The sequence below is a fragment of the Toxotes jaculatrix genome, chromosome 12 (genome assembly GCF_017976425.1).
Source record: "Toxotes jaculatrix isolate fToxJac2 chromosome 12, fToxJac2.pri, whole genome shotgun sequence".
Taxonomy (NCBI): domain Eukaryota; kingdom Metazoa; phylum Chordata; class Actinopteri; family Toxotidae; genus Toxotes; species Toxotes jaculatrix.
Window position 1 is genome coordinate 9,681,579 of NC_054405.1, and position 25,027 is coordinate 9,706,605.

General features: G+C 38.8%; 1 protein-coding gene across 1 annotated transcript in view; it reads right to left on the bottom strand.

Annotated features, from left to right (window-relative positions):
• Positions 1 to 23,539, bottom strand: part of LOC121190774 (roundabout homolog 1-like) — an 87,162-nt gene extending 63,623 nt beyond the window's left edge. Inside the window, exons 1-3 of the mRNA XM_041051770.1 lie at positions 23,456 to 23,539; positions 18,170 to 18,306; positions 16,159 to 16,251 (exon numbers count right to left, since the gene is read on the bottom strand). Of these exons, the coding sequence (XP_040907704.1) occupies positions 16,159 to 16,251; positions 18,170 to 18,306; positions 23,456 to 23,472 (247 nt within the window). The 5' untranslated portion in view covers positions 23,473 to 23,539. The remainder of the gene's footprint in view (positions 1 to 16,158; positions 16,252 to 18,169; positions 18,307 to 23,455) is intronic.
• Between the last annotated feature and the right edge of the window lie 1,488 nt (positions 23,540 to 25,027).

The following is a 25,027-nucleotide window of genomic DNA, read 5'->3' on the forward strand; positions in this document are numbered from 1 at the left end:
CACCTTTATAACAACACAATGTGCAATGTACTGGTGCAGTCTCCAGAAAACAGAGTCAAGGTCATGGGCAATGATAACACCTCCTAACTGCAGCACCCAGATGTTCAGGGCAAGATATGAGCTGAGTGGAAATGTAAGCAAGAGGAATATGCTTAAAAAAAGACTGAAGAACTCATAATACAAAGGTAGACTAACAACTGTTTTCTTTATTGATTAATCTGTCAGCTAGTTTTATAATTAAAATTGTTGACAGTTATTTAACTGTCAATGAAATCATTGATTAATTTTTTTAATTAAATTTCAGCGAGAGTTGTGCAAATACTGATTGAGATTTTTGTTTTGTTGTTGTTATCTGTTAAACAGTGTCATAGCACAATACTATGAAAAAAAAATCTACTTTGGGTTGCCATCTGTTAAATGCTCACTGGGAAGGTAACAAGCAACAAAGTCCCCAGGGCACACTCAAACCAGAACATTGCTGGTGAGAGCCAACTAGGTCACCAGGACACTTAAACTGGAGAATAAATCCATCAGGCTGACTCTAATACACACAAGCCATGGTTTTGTTTTTAAAACCCAAAACACGAACTGTATAATTGAGGGCTAAACATATTGCACCTCTCGTCTAATATTCTTATAATAGCTTAGTATACATGGCATATTCCCAGCTATGCTAATGCCGGCAATGCCAGATTATGTCAAATATTGTCAGCAAACTCCACATGTTTTGCTTTTTATATACTGACTAAATCCTGTATATTGATCTGACATAGTGAACAGGTAAACTGAGGTTGCTGACAGTCAGGGGCTTACCTCCTGCATTTGTGATGAAACACACCTTTGGAGCACAACTGCCTGGAAAGGCCAGCAGCCCATCTGAGAGGCTTATCCTCACTCCATTAAATGTTCAGTGGAAAGTAAAGTGGTTGTATAGGCCATTGATTATCACTCAGGCAGAGCTTGAAAGTCAAACTTCCCATGAATAGAGCAGACAGTGAAATGGCAAAGAGGTTGTTTGTTGTTAAAGGAAAAAAAAATCCACCCTGGGTTAATCTTGTATACTAGTTTGATATGTGATTTACTGTTTTAGTGTACGGCAAGCTGTTACAAGTCACTGTGAACTCCACAGTCATTAGTATAATCAGTTAAACAGTCTGTATAATGTATGTTTGACCATCTGTAGTTTATCATGTTTTCTTCATCTCCTCTGAGGCTTGTAAGTTATAAAACTGACATGTAAAACATTTTTGCTAAACTAACCGATTTGATACATTAATATTACATTAGCATCATGCTGTGTCATTGCATGTCACAAGGGCATGTCTGCATGACCTAAATTTCTTTTCTGTCTTAATTGCGCCTCTGGTAGTGACAGCCCAGATGTGAACTGACTGTCATACTGTGAAGGGAGAGAGAGTTTGCCCTGAGCACCGAACCTATCTACAAAACCGAAGCCCTCTCATGGGACTGAACTCTAGTTTCATACATGTGTGCACGCAAGATACGGAAACATGCACTGGACATGCCCGTTAGATAATATCATAATATAAACAAAAACTCAAACACAAGCCAGATTTGACTCTCAACCAATCTCCTAACTCTCGATTACTATCTCTGTAATGAAGAGGCGGAATAAGTGGCTACAGTTCTGGATGTTTCTGGACTGCACTGACACTAAAAGCAATCATGGCATTAGCTTAATAGTTCGAGAGGACATTAATAAAAGGGTACATTGAGCCACAGGGGATTAAAGGTCAGTGCTGTGTAGATTCACTCCGATTTTGCTGCCACTGCTAATAACCCGCGTGTTAAAAGAGGAATGGGTTTCATTTAGCTCTGCAATAAAAAAAGGTCCACTGTGGGAGAGAAGGAAAATACCCACTTGATGGTATCAATACCCATCTAGTTGGATTACATTTACATCTGACTTTAAAGGAATAGTTCACCATTTTTTGGGAAATGGTGAAGATCAATACCATTTTCATGTGTGTCTCTTAAGTACAAAGCTAGAGCCCAGACGTAAGTGGCTTTGCTTAGCATAATGACTGGAACCAAGGGGAAACAGTTCTGTCCAAAGGTAACAAAAATTCACTTACCAGCACCTCTAAAGCTCACTAACTGACATGTTGTGAATGGTATTACTCTTCTCATTTAACTCTTGGTAAAAAAGTCATTACGTATATTTTGTAAAATACTATAAATACTGAACCAAATCGGAGTCCCTTTCACAATACTGACGTCCAGCTATCTGAGCTGCCTGCCACCTGTTTGACTTATGTGTGCTTATTGGTAACATCAATGCACAAAGACTTTATGCAGGATAAAAACTATTTACAAATGCCTCTGTCCACATCAAAGTTAGTTTGACTGATTTCTTCTTCTTTTAGTGTCCTTGCAATTAAGCTTATCAGACTCTATCATTAACAAGTAATTTGCAAGATGTATTAACCAGAAATCGATTTATGAAAGTGTGTCATGTTACTTGAATCTTCACAAATTAACACTCCGACCTAACATTGTGAATGAAAAAGGAACGCTCACATGTGTTCTGTTGTTTCTCAAAATGGTTTCAGATCTTGAGGCAGCAGTTTGACTGTTTTAAAAACAGCAACGGGTGTCTGACACATTGGCAGCAGTCAAGCCAAGGAACCAAATGCAAATCTTATCAAAACACAGCTGTTGCTGCTGCCGTTGCTGCTGCTGCTGCTGCTGATGCCACAATGTTATGTATTGCATTTGTTATGAAAAATGTACATTTGATAAGACATTTACTTGTGCCTACAAAGCCTAAGTATAAAACTTTTTTTTAAAGAAATTCTGATGCAGTTTGCTAATTATGTGACAGCACACAGTGGCTACAGAAATAACAAATGGGAGGGTTGCTCATGACTTTACCTATTGCAAAGATTTATGTTGAAATGTTGACGGTAATATTTAAGTCACATGAATCACAAAATACATACATAAAGTCAAGAGCTTAATTCATAAATGTATCGTTTAAGAGGAAACCCCATTCTTATACAGTGTGTGTCTGTTTTTCAGACACTAACACTACCTGAAGGGAGCAGTAATACCACAAGTTGCAATGAAGCATTGGGAACGGAGCAGCCAAGGAGTCAGAGTTCAACATGGATGAGAACCAGCTTCTGGAACTCCATAATATCCTGACCTCTTTTTTCACTAGAAACCTGCTTGTGTCAATCACTTCCACTGGGCAAATATCATTCTAGCTGTGTTCCTGACAGATTGCTTTTCCTTTTTGCTATGAAGGACGGAGGCCTTTATGAAGAGACTTCAATCCTTTTTTCTAGGGATAGATAATAGTTTACCCTTCGATAAGCTTTTCAGAAAGTGATTAAAGCCGCTCATCTGGCAGCCATTTGAGAATTTATCTGTATGAACAGCTTTTTGTTTGGCTCCATTTGCAGTGCTGCTGTTGATCACACACTGGGGCAGGGCTCTGTTGGTTGTTGACATAGAGTATACCGTTAAACCTTTCCAGCTTAATTTGCTACGTAGTTTGGAATGAGTTTGATGGTATGGATCCAAAAGTCTTTCTGTGCCTTTCATGATTATTAAGGAAAAAAATGCTTTAAGTGGTGTTTCTGAGGCAAATCGTTATTTTGTGTGCTATAATAAATATGTTAAGAATACAACATATTGCATTCAATTTGAAAATCTTGGCAAAAGTTGTGATTATCTGCTGGTTGAAGAGAGGTTCTATTCAAGGGCTACAAGCAACCAACACTGATTGTAATAAACCAGCTTTAAAAATCTGGCTACAGTCAACACCTGATAGCAATCTTGCATGTCACAATAAAGCTGCTGTTTGAAGTGAGGAAACAGTGCAGGTACTTTGGTTGATTGGAAGTAAAGCTTAAGTCTGCTCCCTTAGTTCTTATTCCAAAGGAAAATCATAGGCAATGAGCACAAAATGTTTGTGAGATGAATGACGGTCTGAAGTTTCTTTTTATCTGTGTTCATACATATAGATTCTGATTAATTACTGTAATTCAAAACACAGCCACCAAAGACTGCAGATATCACAGTACTTCCTTCTCCCTAACAGGTCCACAATTCTTACTCCCTTATTAACCTGGGGCAATTTTTTTAAAATATGACAAGATTTCATTTTCTATCATGCCACTGTGCAACCTCCATTTACACAGGCTTCCAAAAGAAGGCCAGAGCCAAGATGCTTTCTTTTTCATTTTTTTTTTGGAATTGATTTAATTATATGAACTCTGGAGTTGAATCTGTAGATGGAAAATTAGAACATTCTTGATCATAGTGTGACAAAAATAAAAAGATTCATTCTTTCTTATGAACTGGTCAGTGCAACATCAAAAGTGGCATGAGGGTAAAGTAATAAAAAGTAATAAAAACTGTGACAGACTCAAAATTTATACAAACTAGGTTCGGATATTGCATTGATGGCCATTACTACAATGGCATACTTAACAGCATATAATAATCATGTTAAACACTGTATGTTTAGCTGTTACAATATATTATATTAATTGTCAAATGCTGTCAGTCCTTGTATCAAACAAGCTAAACATAAAAATCCCTTTTAGGGGACTGAAATGTTTCCTACATTTATCATGGTGAATGAGAGAAATTAGCTTTAGATGCTAAGAATTAAACCAAACTGATACAACCAGACTGCAGGTCTCTGTCTTGGTGAACAATCTCCCTTTAAATCAGTGGGATTCCTGTATAGTACAAATATCACCCTCTGGCTAATGAGACTGTATGTCAAAATTCTTGAGATGCCTTGAGCGTTTGAATTTCAACATGAGCTTCTGGTTAATGAAGGTAAAGTGAGATAGGTCCGCTCCCTGTAATAAGAAAAGGTCAGTCCTGTGGGCATCACAATCACATTGGCCCGCTGATCCACCTGCTCTTTTTATCTTTCACTAAAGGCTTACTGTGATGTCAAAAGCCAAGTGAAGGTTTGGTTTAGATGTGTTCAGATCAAGGCTGTCAGAATCAATTTTAATATTAGAATGAGAGCCTCCTCTTAACTCTTCTTCCAGGACGTTTGAGAATAATCATATTCATCACCACGAAGGGACACTAACTCTTTTTCAGACCGCATCTATGCTCTAGATATTTTTAATATGCATTGTCCATACGGTCTTAGGTCAATTTGTAATACAGTATGTCAAATATACGGTTTTCATTTAAATGTCAGTCTTTTTTCAAACTCGATTCAAACTTTTTTTTTATTGCAAAGAGACTTTCGAATTATAACAAGAATGGCAACAACATGCCACATACATTAGAAAACAATAATACAACATGAAGTGTTTAGCTACCACTGCGCTAATTATTCAGTAGTTGAGGTAATTATTATATTATCTGGTAATTATCTAATGCTGCCATAGTGCCATACTGCCTTATTACAGGTTCAGATAAAGGCATTGCAGCTGTATAATTCAAAGCTATCGAAACCATCAGCTTCAGTCATTCCTGCTGCTTATCAGTGAATTCCATCCTACAACATTTCAAATGCTAGCTAATAATAGATCCGCTAATTAAAGCAATTTATGCATGTTTTGGGCTTTTCAGTGAGAGATGCTCTGGTGGGAAAACAGTTCTTTATGCTGCAATCTTCACATGGGGGGCTCTGAACCCTGTCAGTAATGATGGGCAGAGATGGGAGATGAATGAAGGAGAAAGATGAGAAGGACTGAGGAAAAAGCAGAGGGATAATGTGCACCACTGATGTGTTCTCTCACAATACCAATCTTTTATTAGCTAATCTTGAGTTTAATAGTCACAGCCTGCCTAATTGATGATAGGTGTGAGATACATCTAATTTCTGTGATTGTTTAAGCGTGAAGGAAAAAAACAAACTGCAAAAGACCTACCAGAGAGCATATTGATAATATTGATTATTAGTCGCATGACTGGAGAGGAGATGACTCACACAGACGTATCCTTGAGAAGCATCTCTGAGGTCATACCATCACAGTGACCTTTAAAGCCGTCCTTTCAAAACAGCAATTCTCCCAATTATTCCCAAACCCAAATCCTTGAGGAATACATAATCGCTCTAAAAGCACTGCAACCACTGCAGCACTTCAATCATTGCTAGCACAGATGGACAAGTTGGAGGGTTGCATGGGTACAACAGTTTGTTTCAGACACACGGTTCGTCTAAGAAAAAATAATTAGCCCGCCTCAGCTTATCTTCTTTATCAGATGATGAAAAAACATGGATTTGCATATTAACCACAAAATTCAAATGTGTGATGTCTTTGCAATTACTTATAAAATCTCAAGACTATGGAGAGATTTATTTACAGAAGTAATTATCCAAAGTACCTCAGCACACAGCCATAGCTGGACACTGACCTCAGAACTGGAAACTAAGGCCAAAGTAGAACAAACAGCCCGGAGAAAACCACAAACCCACGGGAATTTCTGAGCTTCCAAGCTCGTCTGTCCAGATGAGCACTGCTAAAGGTTCACTATTTAGGATCTCTTAAGATCACAAATAATTTAGCTATGTGTGGTGTTAGTCTGCAACCTTAATTTTGTTTTCTCTGTGGTATGATCTGATACAGTAGACAAAACCAGATTCCTATCAGTGTAACTAACACAGAAGTGACCACAGGATTTCATGTTTGATAGTTTAAGTTTAACTTTTTGCTTTTATACTTATTTAATAAAATCAAGTTGTTTATTATATTTATTATATTATCTGTTTTCGGGTCATGCTTGAGTTGCTGTTGCACCCAAACAAGACCTTACAGTGCTTTAATAAGAGCGTGTCAATCTAAAGAATTGAAAATACTGACTGAATAAATTAACTATGCTGTGGTTCTTTTTAAGAGATGAGTAAAAAAGGTTAAAGAAAGTAGCAGGGGTGTGGGAGGATCCCTCAGGCAAGCAACCTGCTACCATTGCAGGCGAGGCAGATAGTTATTGATCCTTCTCAAAATGAGGCATTATGTGTGTATGTGTGTGCAGAAGGGTGTGAATGTATGTGCATGCCTGTGTGAAGGTGTGATGACCTGTGAACTCTGGGCCCACAGGCACTTGTTAAAGCTCTCAGTAGCTTCCCTTCCCCAGGGTTGGCAACCGTGCTCAGCCTCACAGCACCACAGGAAAACAGTGAGTAAACAAGGGAAGCAATCATGAATCACAGCTTTCTGCACACAATTCGAAAACACATTAAAAACAAGCTTTCGCTAGCACCATTACATATGCATTTATGCACATTCAGTCAGAATCAAACAATGCCAGCAACGTCTGCAGGGGTCTGAGAGACAAGAGAGATATAGTCTCAGTTATTTTGCCTCAACAGTTGTTATGAACATTTTTCAGGTCATAATGATCTAAAAACCAAAATGTCAAACAATGTTCATTTGTTATGACTTGGTGGATGCTCTGTATGTTGATGAACGTATAATTTAAGGTTTAAGGTGTTCATTGTTCATCCGACTCTTTCAAAACATGAGTAATACAGATACAATCATGAACCTCAAATCAAGTTTGATGGATCCCATGGATGGGTGAGAAAACCGAAAACCTTAATGCCACATTTCTTTAAAAAACAGGGGTTTCAGCAGATTCTCAATCAGTATGAATGAAGCCGTGAGGGGCTACACTGTGAATACATTTCTCTAACTCTATTTCTTATTCCTGCCCGACATGTTGGTGTGTTTCCAGCAAAAAAAAAAAAAAACAAAACTCACTGGAGAGGCTCTCCTACCATACTGGTCTCCGGTGAAGCTTATTAGATGCATTATTTCTAAGGAAGAACAGAGGGAACCTGACAATTTCATCCAACAAACAAAGGAAGCCTCAACGGCACACAAAGATGTCCTATCAGCCCCATCATCCATAGCGAAGAAGTCCTCATTAGTAGCGAGACTCTGCTCATCACTGTCACCATCACAAAGACTGTAAGGAGTCTTGTTAGCTAAGGGGACGACACAGCAGGCCAGCTTCCCCCAATCAAGCCATCATTACTTAAGGTCCAGCATTCTGTAACAAGTGTCCCGTAGTATTTTGGGTCACAACAGTCAACCTCTTGAAGCCATGAGTGTCAGTCGCCAAAGCAGCCTGAGTAAGTACACGTGAACTCTGACCTGTGTACAACTAACTCCAGCAGGCCAGCCAGATGTCTCAGTTAAACTGTTCCCTATGGGGTTGCTGCACACACTAGTGATGGAATTAGGCTGTGTTCTCCTGGTCTCTGAGCCCCTCTTGTACTTCTCTACTGATAATACATGGATGACAGGGTCTATAAAGGTAAAATAAGCCTCAGAGGACCGTGGTTCACTTATTGCTGAAGTAATTAGCCTAGTTATTAGCTTAGCTAGTACAGTTATAAAGATATTAGATTTTTTTTTTTTTTTTTTTGAAAGCGCAGTTGTGAGACAACCATCATAAGAAAGAATAACGGGACAAATAACAAATAACAGGATGGGCCTTTCTTTTAGTCTCCCATGGTTCCTTTTTCAGCTGTTGTTTACAGAGCATCGAACAAAGCAGGTAGAATGGCGAGCCAAGTTGCAGCATCACTCTGGGGATGCATAATTAAGATCTGTGGGATGAAAAGGACAAAGCCATCTCGACACGAGCGTATGCTTTTAATGGCCATCATTTAGATTATTATGTATTATCCAATTACCGTTGACAGATTTATTATGCAGAGCTTAAACTCGACAAAGGGGAGTTCCAGCTTCCCCTTAGCTCTGAGTATGATGGAGTCACTTAACAGAGCAGCTCTTAGAGCTCAATGTTTTAATGATGGACCACGGTAACTTTTTATGCTACAGTTACTGTACAAGGCGATGAGTTGGTATACATCAAACACAAATACAGTGGAAAAAACATGTAATCATTCTGACTGTAATTTGTTAAGAGGGGATCATTTTCAAGGATGAGCATGTAAAACCTGGCAGCTATCCCAGCTTTAATGTCTAGAAATCCCTGTAATCTATGGTGGGATAAGGATTTGGTACACACATATACTCATAGGTTCAAACGGGGTCATTGCTACGTACATTTACTGTGCACCTTATCACCTCTACCACCTCATGTATTTTGGCTAAAAACTGCAGTATTAGGCAGTTGTCAAAAGTCAAAAAAAGAAAAAAAGTGCCTAGTTTACAATGGTAAAGACAAGCACTGATTACTCTTACTCTCCGGGCTTCCAGTAAAGGGTTAGTTTCGTGTCAGGGCTCTTCGTGTGAATAACATAATTGTTGGGAGTAATTTAAAGGTTTTATTGAACTTTGAAGTCTGGGTTTCCAGTCTGCTGCTTGCAGTTTGAGACAAAATGTGATGAGCAGGTGCCTACAGTGCAACTTCAATTGCAAATCAACATATTTCATGATGGTAAAGGACCAGACACCGTACTTAAAAAGCAGAAAAACAGGACAATATTTTCCAACACAGGCACAAACCTCCCTCGAGTCCTCTTGAAACTCCCTGAATTCCGTGGTTACCAAGTTTGTCAGTTTGGAAATTTAGAGACAACGAACTGGAAAATTGGTGTCATATGTATTTTTGTGCTCTTCATGTGGATAGGCAAGACTTACAGTGTTTCCTTTTTGGAGTCACCACTGAAGTTTAAGAAAAGAGCTGGTAAAAGGCTGTATTATGCCCACATGTTAACTGTACCACTTCTGCTCTGGTCAAAGAAGCTAGAAAGAACATTTGGTGCATTATCTAAGGTTTGTAAAGCGTTAATATAAATAAGCCTTGTCATAACATGGTTCTCTATACTGTCAAACACAGTTCCACTACCAAATAAAGCCATCACTCAGTGTCAGACATGTATGGAAGCTCTAGTACTAAAAGCATATTGTTCTTTTTCAGTCTGTGGCCACTGCTAATGTTACTGACAGCTGTCTTTTTCTTACACAGTGAACAACACTGGCGCCAGTAGGGAATTTTGAGGGACTCTTGAAATTTTTAAAAACATTTGGGTTTTCTTGTGCACCTTAGCCTGGAGTTCTAAGAATATGTGCTTTTCTTAGATTACTGGTAAATATAAAAATATATATATATATTTAATTAGACAATACTTTAGTCTAAAATCCATATAGTAGTAGTAAAAATATTGGGGTTTTTTTTGTTTTTTTTTAATGGTGGGGGGATTTTGTCATTATGCTCTATCTGGTGCACTGTTAGCTTGCTACCTTGTGTTGAAATTAATGTATTTTTTGTGGGCGATGAATAAACTCCTCCCTTATTGGTGGAGCCATTCAAAACGCTAAACACCATCTAGGCTTAACCAGCTTGTTCCCAACACCAGGTGCATATAGAAAAATGCTGTTATCTAGTCTTATCTGGGCCAAAGCTACCCAGCCTTTCCAAACTATTACTCTATGTGACTGTACTTGGTGTCACTGTATTTTAAATCATACTGCTTTGTATGCATTTTAAGTCGTGGTGGGTGGAAGATTTCTCCTGGGGCTCCTTCAGTGGCTACGCCTGAAAAGTATGGTGCTTGACTGGAACAAAGTGGCTAATATCAGCTGTGACAAAATGCTAATGACAAATATGTGCAAGCATATTTAAGCCTAGTGAAAAGTAAGTATGTTGTCAGCGCTCGATGTGCACCCCAACCTCCATCTGCGCTATTAGTGTTACATCTATGTTGTGCTTAAGTTACTTTTCCTGGAGTGAACCGTGACCCTCCAAAAGAAACATAGCACCTACTACACAATGTGTATAACACAAAGCTCTTCTCTGTCTCAGATTTCACTCAATAAGCATGCTATTTGACAAAGGCAAATTTTCCAACATACAAGTCCCAGTTTTTTTGTCACATCTAAACATGCACGGCCTGTTTTGACAATGCTTTTGTTGCTATTACTGTCTCTAGGGTTTCTTGTTTTTTTATCTGTAATTTTAAACCATCATTTCTAGGTTTCAGAACATCTAACCCAAGGACTACAGTTGAAAATGAGCCTGCTGGTTAACACTGGAACATTTACAGATTTATTGCAAAATGTGTTTCGTCCTTAAAAATAAATAAATAAACTAAATGAAAATACTGGTTTGTAATTTGGAGCTGGCACATCCAAAAATGTAACTTTCATTTTTCAACCCTTACAATGAGACTCGTCTAGTAATTAACCCAATTTTCAGAATGGCAGCATTGTCAGTGTAAGCAGTCTTATTTTCATCCAATGAAAATAACACATCTTCACTGCTCTGACTGGTGCAAAATCCAAGTGAAGTCTCTCTGTTCCTCATTAACCTGCAGCTCATGTGATGTATACACCTACTGATGCAATTGATTTTATCACATGCATAAAACACCATGCTCTAACATAAACCTGACTCCCTTTTTTTTACCCTTTCAGACACTGGTGGCAATTAATTTCCACTGGTGTGATAAGCGTTGCTGATAAAGGCTGTACTTCACTGATCTGAAGCAATTACAGATAGATGAGTCACTCTCATCAGCAACCAGGCAGCGAGTAGCCTGGGTCAGGGGGGCACGTACTGATCCTACTGGCTATACAGAGGAAAATGTGACCGAGATACCCACAGGGTGCTACGGCAAGTGATCACAACTTTAAAATGTATCACCCCCCTCTCACTTCTCTCTGTTCCACTACCGCTATAGAAATTACTCTTTCTACACATAAACATGCAGCACATTAGTTGGACATTTCTCAGCCCCGAGACACAGGAAAAGATGTTTTGGTAATAAGTAACTCGTACCTGAACAAATCTGTAGAAATGCCAGTAGACAGTAAATTGCCGTCAAACAGGCAGGCATCATTCAAGAGCAGCTGCAAACGGTGTAAATCCAGTTAGAATGCGCTTTGTTTGGTGCCTGTTTCATCTAAATCGCAACTTCTTACTGCGGAGCCGATGATGGTGTGGGGGATCAGGTTGGAGGAGAGTTCCTGAACTCCTGCAGCAATACAGATAATAATGTTCAGAACTGCTCCTCGGAGAGGGGATTTCTATTGGAACCAAAGTTCACATCAGTCGGACGCATCGTTGCGGGTTACTCGAGAACTAATCCACTCAGCGCCACTTGGATTTTCTCCACTCCTGTCGAGCTCCTCACTTCCAACTGCTGATAACTTCGCGGAATTCATCGGTCATCAGATACGCAGTTAGTTCCACTTCGGGAGAAGAGCAGAGAGCAAGAATCCAAAGAGCAGAAGCGTCCAGTTGCACTCACTTTAATGGTTTGAATGTGTAGTTTTCCCCCTCTTTTGCCCCCGGTTTGGTGGGACTGGCGCTGGTTGGATGAGGCGCCGTGCGTCTCTGCGCTCAGCGCTGCTTTGGTTTTCCTACCCAGTCAGAGGCTTTTCTGCTGTGTAGAGGAGATTCCTGCGAGTCAGGCACCATTTAACCGCACAAGGATGCATTCACAACGCGAGGCTCTCCTAGGTTTTGCATTTTGAATAAGACTCGCTACAGCAGCCTAATAATTGCACTGCAAAGTACTGCAAACTACTAAATGCGGATGCTAGTGGTTTAATGTCTGATACATTAAATACTGCAATTTGTAACAATGTCCAGTCCCACCAATGTAAGTCAAGCCGTTTCTAGTTTAGTGCATGGCAGCAGCCTGCAGTAGAGTATGAATCCAACTGGCTGAGCCAGTGAAACACTTTGTTGTAGATGATCATCATGATCAGGCGTGTTAAGAGCCATGATAGCCAATGCAGATTCCAACCAAAAACCTACTTAATAATTTAATGTGTGTCTACTGCTGAAAGTGAATGTATGACCTTGATAAATGGTTTATACTATTTTTATCTTCCTATCAAGACAGAGAGATGTGAACTTTCAGTGTGTCCTTATTAAAACCTAAAGGGACCACATCAGGCAGCTCACACAAAAAAAGAAAAATGTATTCTTAATGAGCCGGTAACGTGTGCTTTTATCCACACAGGGCAGCAGCAGCACTGCGCTTCTTCTTTCCATGACAAAAATCAATCAGGTCTTCTCTTTGTGACCCCTCAGCATACCACTGGGAAATTAAATGACATTTTAAGTGTATTAGAAATGAACTACCAAACGTTTTATGTCCTTACATCAAACATGTTGAAGTAATAATCACAAATCCTCTGTGATATTCCACTCAAATTAAATATAGTTTGAGTTGAGAGAGATTAATCCATTTTAAAGTTACTAGTTAACAGTTCCATCACAGACTGAACCTGAAGACATGTCTTTTGTTGTCTGAGCAGGTCAGCACTCCCTCTGCTGGCTGCACAGCTACAGTACAGTCTGGTGTAATAGGAAAAGCTCATCCTTTCATTTAAGGCTGTTTTTTTCACTGTGCATTGCCTACACAACTGGATTTCTCCTTAGCAGTTTGGCCTGCTATGACATCCCCCGAGTCTTCAGTAGCAAAACCACTGCTGTTACAAATGGTCAAATTCTTTGTGGGTTTTTGTTTTGAAATACATTACTGATATACTTTTAAAATTCTTTTTGCATCCTATTTCTTCCCTCTCCGCAGAACTGCAAAGATCGACAAGGCCATATAAGAGCAAGCAGGCAGGATGCATGATACTACAAAAAAAATTGCCAAGTTTAGAACATGCATAAATTCTACATTGAAAAGTATACTCTTGAAAATTCCTTCACACGTCCAACCAAAGTTAGCAACAGAAGAAAAGAGACAATAATTATGTATTGAAACTGTATGTATGTACTTAAATTCAAACTCTCTGTTTAAATGACACGCCACAGAAAAAAAAAAACAGTGATGCCGCGGGTCTTTTAAGTCACATTTAAACTGAGCAAAGTTTACTTACTCAGCCCTCTCGGCCCTCTTGCCTTAAATCCTTTAATTGGCCATTGTGGACCACTGCTGGTGCTGCTGGATCCAGTCAGCTCTCTAAGCAGAGCCATCACAGCTTGTAAACAACCAGTAAAATATGGGAAATTATAGTTTCATCACAAGCGCTCTACTGCCTTTTTTCATTCAGGAACACCTTCTCCTCTCTTTGCCTTCTTGCATTTTCCTCTTTTTTCTCCAGTTTCTATGCCCTACTCATCATGTCTGCAGCCACACAGTGACTGAAATATATGTACAGTTGTGCCATGGTTCTTGCCATTTCCACTATTATTCAGTCTTAAATCTTCGCTGCACATTGCTCTTGTGTTTATTTTTCCCTACGGAGTCTCTGTTTGTTCACATTTTTTCATGCCTTCCAAGTAAATATTATCCCCACTATACGACTCTCTGGCAGCCCAGTTGGCTGAGACCGAAAGACTGCAATGGTACAATAGTAGTGTGGAGAACAATATGGACCTGGTCATGCAATAACTGCATAATTAGTCTAAATTCATATAATTAATAGGAATAAGCTGGCTACGAAAACAGCGGGGCTAAAACACAAATAACAAGAGGAGAGGGTTTACCAGTGACCCTCTCTTCCAACTCTTCCAATTCTTCCAACACCAATATTTCGAGGAACAGATGGTAAAAAATGGACACAAAGACATGCACGGCTTCATAGCAACACAACACATAAAATGGCAAGGATTTCAAGGAGACAGTGCCAAGCGCTGAGACCCATTTTTATTTATTTATTTCACTCCAAATTAGTTCTCCAGTTGGTTCTGAGCCAGGGGAGAAAATATCTCCAAAAAGCACAAAGCCAAATCCAAAAAACATTTATGAAGGAATAAATAATTTGGAATCTCCACAGAGCAACAAACTTGGCCTCGGCCACTCTTCTATTAGTCACTGTTCTGTCCATGAAAAATACAGACTGGTTTCAAATCATCCTTACTGAAATTATCTCTTCATACCTGATATCAGAATATCAGGCAAGTGGACTGTATGAACTGTGTGGATGTATTAATGGATAAGTGTGTATGTAACACATCATTGCCATTAGCGGCTTCTCTCACTACATAATGTCCTCCATTCTAGCTTTTATTTTCCATGCTGATAGTCCACTCTCCCCATTTCCTATTATTTGTGAAAGCTCTTTGGCTCTATCATTTCTCCCCACTTGTTGACATCTTTTCCTATTTGTCAGCGCCTCTCACTCCACATCAGTACACTTGCTCAGGGTCATACAAAGTGTTGACGCAAAATCAGAATCAGCCTTCACATTCACCGTCATGCATCTCCCTCCAAATTGGCAAACTGGCAGCCACCCGGATGGTCTTATTAGCCGTTAAGACTTGGACATCCTTTCAACTTCTCACAATCTCACTGTCATCTTTTCTTTTTTTTTATCCCCCCACTGGGCCACAAAGATTTCACATGTGAAAAAAAATAAAGGCGTTTTATGTTGAGAGAGGAAACAAACAGATGAAGAAACAAACTTTCAACCATTAAATTCACATAAACTACATCAGATGGAAGCCAAAAAGCTCCAATTTAGATCCTATGAAGGTAAAGAAAAGAAAACATCTTTATGGTGCCCATTAAAGATAAAAGGCCAAAGATGTCATTATTTTAGCATCTAATTTTCTTTCTTTGTGTTAACTTAAATGAGCTCCAGGTGTCAGAAAGACTGTTCGGCATATAAGTTGGATTTTGTAATCTCCGGACCATGGAGGCCACAGGGAGAGAAGAGCTCTTAAACATTTATCTTTGTTCTGTCTCAGTACATCCCATGTCAGAGCCCTTACCATAAAATATCAAAGCAAAGGGAGAGGGCATTGAAGTGTGTTGGCTTTGGACACAGCACTTGAGGTCTACAGCTGCTGAACTGGCATTAAGTGGTATTAGAGTCTTTGTCAGCAAAAGGAAACATAGTCCCCTTCTTGGGAATTGGATTCAACATTGTATCTTTCAAAGGACAAACACAGAATCAGCACAACCTAGAGAACCACTTTACTGACTGCTGGCTTTGTCGAGGCTTACTTTAGAGATTTCCTTAAAACCTTTTTCACAAGTTAAAACCCAGACAAAACGAGACACCTAAGAAATAGGATGAATGCATGTTATAAAATAGATCATTTCATTTTGACTAATGGCAAAATTAGAAAGGACAAAAAAGAAACAAGATACTAAACAGCATCTTCTACTCTCAAGTATATTCTTTGACTCGAAGGTTCAAGAGTGGAGGGCACTTTTGACTAATAATACATACAGCAGTAACAGCAGCGTAGTGTACTATACTAAACATTAGTGCTTCACATCGACCAGGTCTGCACAAATCACATTTAGCAAATGGACCGTACCTTTGTACCCAAGGCTGTTGTCTTGTTCAGCTGCAGGTTCAGATGCAGGTGTTTGGGTGATGACCTCGAGGTGCTCTCTGTGTTTATCTGTATCTGTTTGTATGGGAACAATAACAGTGGGTTATGCTGTTAAATGTTTTACAGCAAACTGCACAGCTTTTCTATTTGCAGCATGGAAGTTTTACTATCAACAGGAAACAAAGTAAATCTCACTAATGACTGACTGTTACATAAAGGGAGCACAAGGGTATTTGATTAGTAGGATTTGCAGACAAATAACAGGCAGCTGGCTTGTGGATAGATCATCCTGTACTATAATTTGTGGCTAATTGGACGAGCAGATTTATAACTTCTTCATTATTAATTCAGAACCACTAAGGCAAAAGAAAACGTTTTCAGTGATTTTCATTGATTCATTTATTTGTTTTAGCAAATGTGTTCAGTATCAGCAGTGGAACAGACAATGCAGCCACGTCCTGCAAGCTGATATTCTTATTTCATGTTACATGGATGAAATACAGAATTTCTAAAGATACTGAAAAGTGCTGCAGAATGGCTGCAATTACAATGACATAACTAGTTGCTGAAGTTGCCCGAATACATTTTATTATACTGCAGTGTATGAGTACCCTTTGTGTCAACAAAGCAGTTTTATGAACTTCTTTTGGCATTATTAAAAAAAAAAAAAAAAAACATCACAACTTGGATGATGACTCACCGAGCTCAAGTTTTGAAGTTTTTTTAGAAACAAATTAACTTAAAGAGTTATTTCCCTTGCCAGAAGATGAATAAATATTGCTTTGGAGGCATATTTGAGGAACATCAATACTGTGAGGTGAAATTAAATTTAATCATGAAGTCACAGAAAGGTGAAATGTACGAAGGCCTTAATGTCCTGGACACAAGAGGAACATGTTCTGTTCTGTGAAAGCAGAAACCAAACACACTTCTGAAATGACAGAGTGCTGAAGAAAATTCAGCTGAGCAACCAGTAAACTTTACTAGAAATTTAGGTCAGTCAATTTTTCATTTATTTTTTAAAGTAATGAATCCAAAATAGCATTTAACATGCACCACCCATAATGTGAAGTGCCATGATGTTACCACTAGAGGGTGCCACCACTTCATCATGTCACTGGAATGACATGATGAACCAAACATTGTCCTGTTGGAGTACAGGTAATAAAAATGTGTTTGAATTTAAAGTCCACATAGACTTATGAAATAATAACCATACTGATTATTGATACATCCAGTGGAATGTGAAGACTTCACACTATATTTATATATTTGCAAATGTAAACATTTCAGAGTACTAATAAAGCTGTGACTGTGAAGGTTTACATGGACTTCAGTACAGAGGGCAAAAGGTTTGACTGCAGATAAGACCTGAATAAACTAAAAGAATGACTAAACTGAGATAAATAAATGAATAAATAAATAAAAAAAAAAGAGGGACATTATTAAACTACTCATGTTGATGAACTACTCATGAAAGCATTCAGTGTTGCCCATGGATATTTACCCTATATCCCTGTATCATCATACACATTACTGTAATACTGCTGCCTATTTTATTTGAAATCAGTGCAGGCAGAGGAATAAAAACTTTGAACTCAGCCAAAAGTAAGAGCCAACTCAAGGTTTGTATAATTAGTCAAAGTCCTACAAGTCCAGCAAGTCCAAAAAAAGAGTTTGCATGCACAAAATGTTTTTGAGGAGCATGAAGTAATGCATATTGATTAAGTTGTAACTGTAATTTCACATCCCGGTGGCATTGGGTCTGCAAACTCTCCCTCAGGAATAATCTGGATTCTCTGTTTTATGAACATTTTTAAATTAAAGAAAGAAAAGAACTAAACACATCCTCTGAGTTCTGTCTTAAACTTCTCAGCCACAAGAGGACAGCATTACTGCACCTACAAGGTGCTGAAGTTCTGCTATTAAGATAGTATTGTCAAATGTATTTCCCTCTCTTCACCCTTCTCTCATCCACACAAGAGATTCTCACCTGATGAAATGTCCATGGTGTGGCCCTGCTGCAGCTGGCTGACATAAAGCAGGCTGATGAGAAGGACTGTGATGGGCGACTGTACAGCCCTCATGGTCCCTGATGGCTCAGAGTGCCTTAAAAAGGCCTTAATAAACCTGGGAGAGAGAGACAGGTGAAATCAAAACATCACATATACCGTAGTTTGAACAGGTGAGCTGAGCTTGAGACATGCTGCAGGAAAAAAGAGTTCATTTTACACTACAGTTCAAAGTTAGGAAGACAGCAAAACAGTTTTTATTTTGACTTCACGATTTTTTTATTTTATATTAAGACATTTGACAAAAAAGAGGAAAAAAACTGTTTTGCATTTTGCTGTGAATCAGCTTTATTGTTAGGATCCATTAAGCCCGTTTTGTAAATGTTTTTCTGTTCTGTATATGTAACTTACAATTATTGTGTCACTCCACAGAAATACCATTGCATTATGACCATAAAACAAACTCTGTCTGCCCTGCTGGCGAGTAAATGAAACCATGTTCCTGTGTGAAATTCCACTATAAAGAGGAAAGGCAGACAGATGGACTTTCCTCTGAAACCCGTCCAGCATGCTGCCAAACTCTGAGTCTGTTTGTTTCAGTCTGATCCAATCCACACATAGCGAGGGAATGCAGATTACTATTGCTTCAGCGCTGCTTTTCCAACCAAATTCCAACACACGCATGAGCTTTTACAGTACATCTGAAACATGCTCCCTGTGTGCCTAGTGCAAAACTGGGTATGTGTATGCTTTGTGTTCAAGTGCCCCGTCAAAATTTCATGCGCTCATACATAATCCAAGTCAAACACCGTGCAAACATGCTCACATTTACCTGCTGCACATCCCAACCTAAGCCCCCCGAACAAATACACACCTTCACACATGCATAAGCACACAACAGAAAACACACACTTGCTCTCAAGTGGGAATTTTGATGAGAATCGGTGACAACGCCAAGCGAGAGGAATAGGAAGTCAGTTCTACTGATCAGCCATCTGTGGTACAAACAGCTTTGCAACTCATCCTAGCTGTCTGATGGACAGCCAGATTCCTGGGATGGCTTGGCACCCTGTGGCCACCAGCTCAATGCGCCACTTTAATTGTTCTGAGAAATGTACACCAACAGCCAACAATTGTAAATATGCCAAAACTTGAGCAAAAAGTGAACGTGTTTTGCACACAGTGATAGGAGATGGATAGGGAGCCTTATTTTTCAGGGGATTTAGATTAAACTCCAAGATGTTTAAAGTTTTGGGTTCGGTTTTTGTCTTCTTCACAGGGGGTGGGCCATTCAATCTTTAATGAAATGAAAAAAAAATGTGGTATACAGATAATCAAAAATTGAAATTGTTGAAGCTTAAGACAGCTGGCATTATTGCAAAACCTTGGAAAACAAGGTTACATACATACAGGGTTACAAGATCATATATAATTACACTATGTAAATATTATATTGCATTAGTAATCCACTGGTATGAATTTTACTGTCGATAGGTCTGAAATTTCATTATATAAGGTCTGTGATTTAGTATTCTTTGGATGGCAATGACAGTCTGTCAGTTGGTCAGTCCCGCTCTCTGGTCCAGACTGAACTATCTCAGTGGCTAATAATTGGATTGTCATGAAAATTTTCACTTTCATGGCCCCTAGTGAGTCTGAGTCCTAGTGACTTTGATGATCCCCTGACTTTTCATCTAGCACCATCGTGAGGTTGGTATTTTTGATTTTCAGTGAAACATCTCCACAACTGTTGAATGGATTGCCATGAAATTCTCTAACTTTTCATCTAGCAATGCAAGCACGTCAAAGTTTTCACTAATCCAGCGGAACATCTCAATGTCTAGAGACACTGGAATTGCTGCTGACTCTTAGTCTTGTTAGACTAAGAGCTTGGTTGTATTATATTTGCTTCATTGAATTTTATTTTTATTTATTCTGTATCTGCTTCATCTGGATCTGGTTTATATTAATTTGTTGAATCTTATAAGCCAGTAAATAAACTTTAAAACTATCCTATCGTGATCGGTGGGTAAAATAACTTCTACTACAGACTGAACAGTGTTTGCTCAATCTAGTAAAAGATGCTGATGTTTCAGAAGCTATGAAAGCCAGAAACAATAATATTCTACAGTAATATAATCTTCAATATGAACAACATTCATATTGAAATCTGTGGTTATAAAGCTCTTCTCACGGATATATTACCAACATAATGAGTGAAGAATTGCATTTTGTTGAGCACTGAATATTAAATGTAGGTGGTAATTAATAACATTGCGTTGTTTGGTTTTATTTAACATATCTTATGGGGAATACAGATAGAATATTGGCAGCAAATGGGTGTAGAATATGTGTAGAAGGGGAAAAAACACAATAAACAATAAATCCAATATGCCTGTGGGAGAAAAAAATTATATGAGTGAAACAGAAAAAGCACCTGAGCATATGCGTAATATGCTGATATCTCCAGTGGAGAAGTGTTACTGTCACACTAGGAAATATAAAACCTGAAATGAAAAATGTGCAATAGGAATGGTTCTAGTAAAAACAAAGAAAATCAGATCAGGGATGGACTATGAAAAGATTAGCAGTATGTATGTTAGCAGTATGTGTAGTCAACACATAGTATAATGCTCCTCTTTGTTGTATGCGGTTCAGTAACTTCAGTAAATTTCCATTTAATTTTGTGCTGATCGTGCTGTCCAATTAGTATAATGGAAATAACATGCACCCACTCTGTGAGCATACTGTGTCATGGAGATACTATCTATGTTAACTGTACACACGTGCATGCACTGGCACCCAACGTTTGCAAAGTTGCCTCCACTGAAAGACATGAAAATCTGTTCGACTCATCAGCACAGGCTCTGAGCTAATGGTGAGAGTCTGCAGATCAAAGGAGACAGGACTGCTGATTTCCCCTTCCTTCCTCTGTCTACTGGGGAATAATCACAGCTTACCATCTAACATACTGTCAATAAGCCAGAGCAGGAACTCTGCCTATACCACCGCAGACAGATCACATACTGTAGAAAGCACTGGAGCATGAACAGAATCAGCTCTCAGTGTCTCTCCACCTCATTTTTTTCTCCCTCCTAAGTGCTATTCCCTGCACTCATAGAGACAAACATGTGCAATGCTATATTTCATACTAAGTGTGCCATTTCAGAAGGTGCAGGAAGGATAATTAAAGTGGATATATTTACTTTGGACGCAAATTGCAACAAAAAGCAGACATATTTCAATGCACCTGTAGCATTTGCAGGAATATAACACTAACACACTGCCTATTCCCACAAACATTTATGGATTTTTATATGCTTGGTGTAAATATTTCATGCCGCACCACTACAAATGTAATACTGTATTAGCTATATACATGGTCATGTTTAAGGCCAAACTTATTCAAATCTGTGTACATCTATATGCACAATGTAAACTCTGTGATGGTTAATCAAAAGCTCTGTGGTACAACACCACTGGATGCTGAGGGAAAGCAGGGGGCACAACCAGGAAGCATGATTCACTGACTATTCTCTGTGCAGGAACAGGAGTCTAAATCAAGGCCACAGTGGGAGGCATGTGGAGGAAGAGGCTTGGACTATTGAGACGGACAGACTCGGATTTTTGATGTACACACCAACCACCTGCATAAATTACTGCCAATCGAGTAAAGGCACATACTTCAACATTATATGAGGCTCACTGTCTCCTCATGTAAGCCTGAAGAGTTCTTATCAACACCTGGCGGTTATCGCTGACATATGGTTGTGTCTTTTGGGGAAATGGATTGGGGGGGGGGCAAGTACAGGCTTTCATCACTGCCACTATAATACATTAAGGGAGCTATCAGACCAAGACAAAGGATATTAAAAGTATGAGAGGAAATGTCTGGAGCTCTGTCAGGGCTCATAGTGACAAGTCATTGTCGGCTGAGTAGGCATTGTGGAAAAGAAAAAGTGGCCTGAGGAGTAACAGATGATCCCACAGACCAGCCACGAGGGGCAGCAACCTTTGGCCCCAGAGGATGGACGGCTAACCCTAACACTCATATGTCAGCATCAGAACTTTACATGTAAGAGGCTGCTATCTGCATTTGAACTTTCTACCAACAAACAGCAAAAATAATACATTTGGTATGTGGTATAAATAGCATTATAAATACCTCATAAAGAACATGAGTGTCAGGAGTAAAGGAGAAAATAAAGGAGAAGAAAAAGCAAACCACTGTTTCTTCCCCTTGATAAACACCTCAGGGTCAGTTGAAGGCATTTACAGATTAAGGCATTTGATAGAAAATGACTCCACTCAACTTGACAAGTGATTTTTTTTTACTGCACTCATAATACTCATCCATAGTGCAGCACTACAGGATGCTCATCACATGTTCTCACTGCTCACTGAGAAAAAAAAACTTCATACCTTCCCTTTATTTGGTTGGACAAGTATGTTAAGAGCAACTTCACATTCACAGTGAAGGTTTTTGAATTCATAGTTTAGCCAAACACACTAAATCCACCAGTGTTGGATTTGTTTGAATGTAAAATTCTAGCGACTGTTACTTGTGCACATCCGTAGCTTAATCCCTTTAGGGTTTTCAAAACCACTGAAGGATTTTCAGAACCAGAAACCAGAGAAATAAAATGAAAAACAGAGACCATAGAGGGAGAAGAAGCTAAAGATCTCGATTATGTAGAAATGCGAACTGTGAAGTATTTTACCTTTTTTAAAAATAAATTTATAGTTTGTATAACACATTTTTATTATGTGGTTATTATATTCATTCAGTATATCCCTGTCACCATATTTCACCCCTCCAATTCAAATTAATTGATGACTGACTTTTATTATTTAAGATCTTATAAGATGAAATTAAATTATAATTCTGCTATTTTCTAAACTTTAACACAGAAAAGAGTAAAACATCATATCATTTTATGAACCGGACTTGACTTTAAAAGTCTCTTCAATCGTAGTAAATACATGGATTGAGAACATTAAAGAATTAGAGGTACACCCTGCAGTTCCTGCTTGTTTGGCAACATTCAATCATCAGAGTACAAATAACATTCATGGCAATTTGTGTTAGCCACATATAACTTTCAATACCTCAGCACGTGGACAGCATCTGCTCCTGCAAGAATCAATGGCCAGGGAAAGGATTCAATTCTTCCTGAAGCCACCTATGGCAAAAACATGTGCACTGACAATGGTGAAATTACTAACCAAGCCTCGCTAATATGAATGAGGACAAGTTTCCAACTTACCCCTCTTGGTTATCCATCCAGTATTATTGTTCCATTTTTTTTTCTGGTAAAGCCAAATCTCTCCCAGTGTGTGTTTTTTAGGAATCCAAGCACCTAACAATGAGAGCAGAAAGAAAAAGAAAAAGATACGTTGTTGACCTGTAAAAAAAAAAAAAAAAAACCCAAGTAAAGAAAAAAAAAATCAAAAGAAGGAGCCTATGCCGAAGGAAAAGCCTAAATAATCCATCTGTGATCCAGGAGACGCTATCAGATGGGGTGCATACAAATCACAAACCTACCTCTGCAGCAACCTAGGTCCAATATCCTCAGGGTCCTAAGGCTGTACTCAGACAATTTACTCTTACAGATTAAGCCTGACAACTCACACACTGAAGGACATGAGAAAAGGCTGAATTTCAACAATAGAAATTATCATTTTGATTAAAAAAACAAAGAAATATTCTCGTTTTCCAGTTTGTCCCTTTTTTTCAGTCACCGGGAACATGATTATCCTAAATGCTTTCACTGAGTGTTCTGGTAAAACAGTGTGTTAATGTACATTTCAGTGTATCTGAATATTTATTGTGTCTGTGTAACAGCACCAACATTGTATTGCACAGCTTGACACAATATGCATATGTGTATATACTATGTTTTATATACAGTATATTTTCAATGGCTTTCTAAACGAAGCGTCACACAGCTCAAGCTCCCTACAACAATGAGTAGAGAATCACAGTGTGTTACTGCAACATGGGGAAACATCCCCGTGTTATGGTTCACAATCTGCAGAAAGGTATCCCACAGGGTCTACAGTTACCTGCAGCAAAACCAGCCTGCCTCCCTCTCTTTCACTGAGAGAGATTGCAATTGTTGTTGCCCTTATTCCTGTTCAGGCACATATAGTGGAGGTGCAAAAAAAATAAAATACCCAATTCATCATAGAGATAGGGAAGACAAACACATTTACACCAACAGAAATGTTAGAGTTCTCCATCAACCTGACTTGCATGTTTGTGGAACTCCACTGTCTCCCTCTATCCACGCCACCAGTTCACCTGTGCTCACACTGAATTAATAGTTTTATTTTTGATTTTATTGAAAACAGTGTCCACAATGACTGATGAACGCATCTTCTTCTGCGCAATGATCTGTGTAACAAAAGGAGAATTGATCCGCAACATTGCTCTGCAGCTATTTATTCAATGCAGTCTACCACATACAGCAGTGTGAGGGGCTCAATGGATTACACAAATCAGGCAAACACACCGTTTATCTAGGTATCATTGTGTTAGTTTCAATACTGTTCTCAGCATAAAAGAGAACAAGACGCCTGTCTTCTAATTCCTTCTTGTATTTAGTTTGTGGAGAGATCAGTCTATGCTATTATATACTGCAGACTCCAAACACACATCAGAAAGGTTAACAGTGTTTCTAAATTCATAAAGGGGAATACTTAGCTGTCTGGCTTTTAGGTATTCTCAGCTGTAATTGTGCCGTGAAGTAATGATGGGTAAAAGTATAGACTCTGTTGCTGCAGTGGAGGAGCATCAGGGCATGTGACCCAAAACAATTTTCTTTTCAGCAGCATTC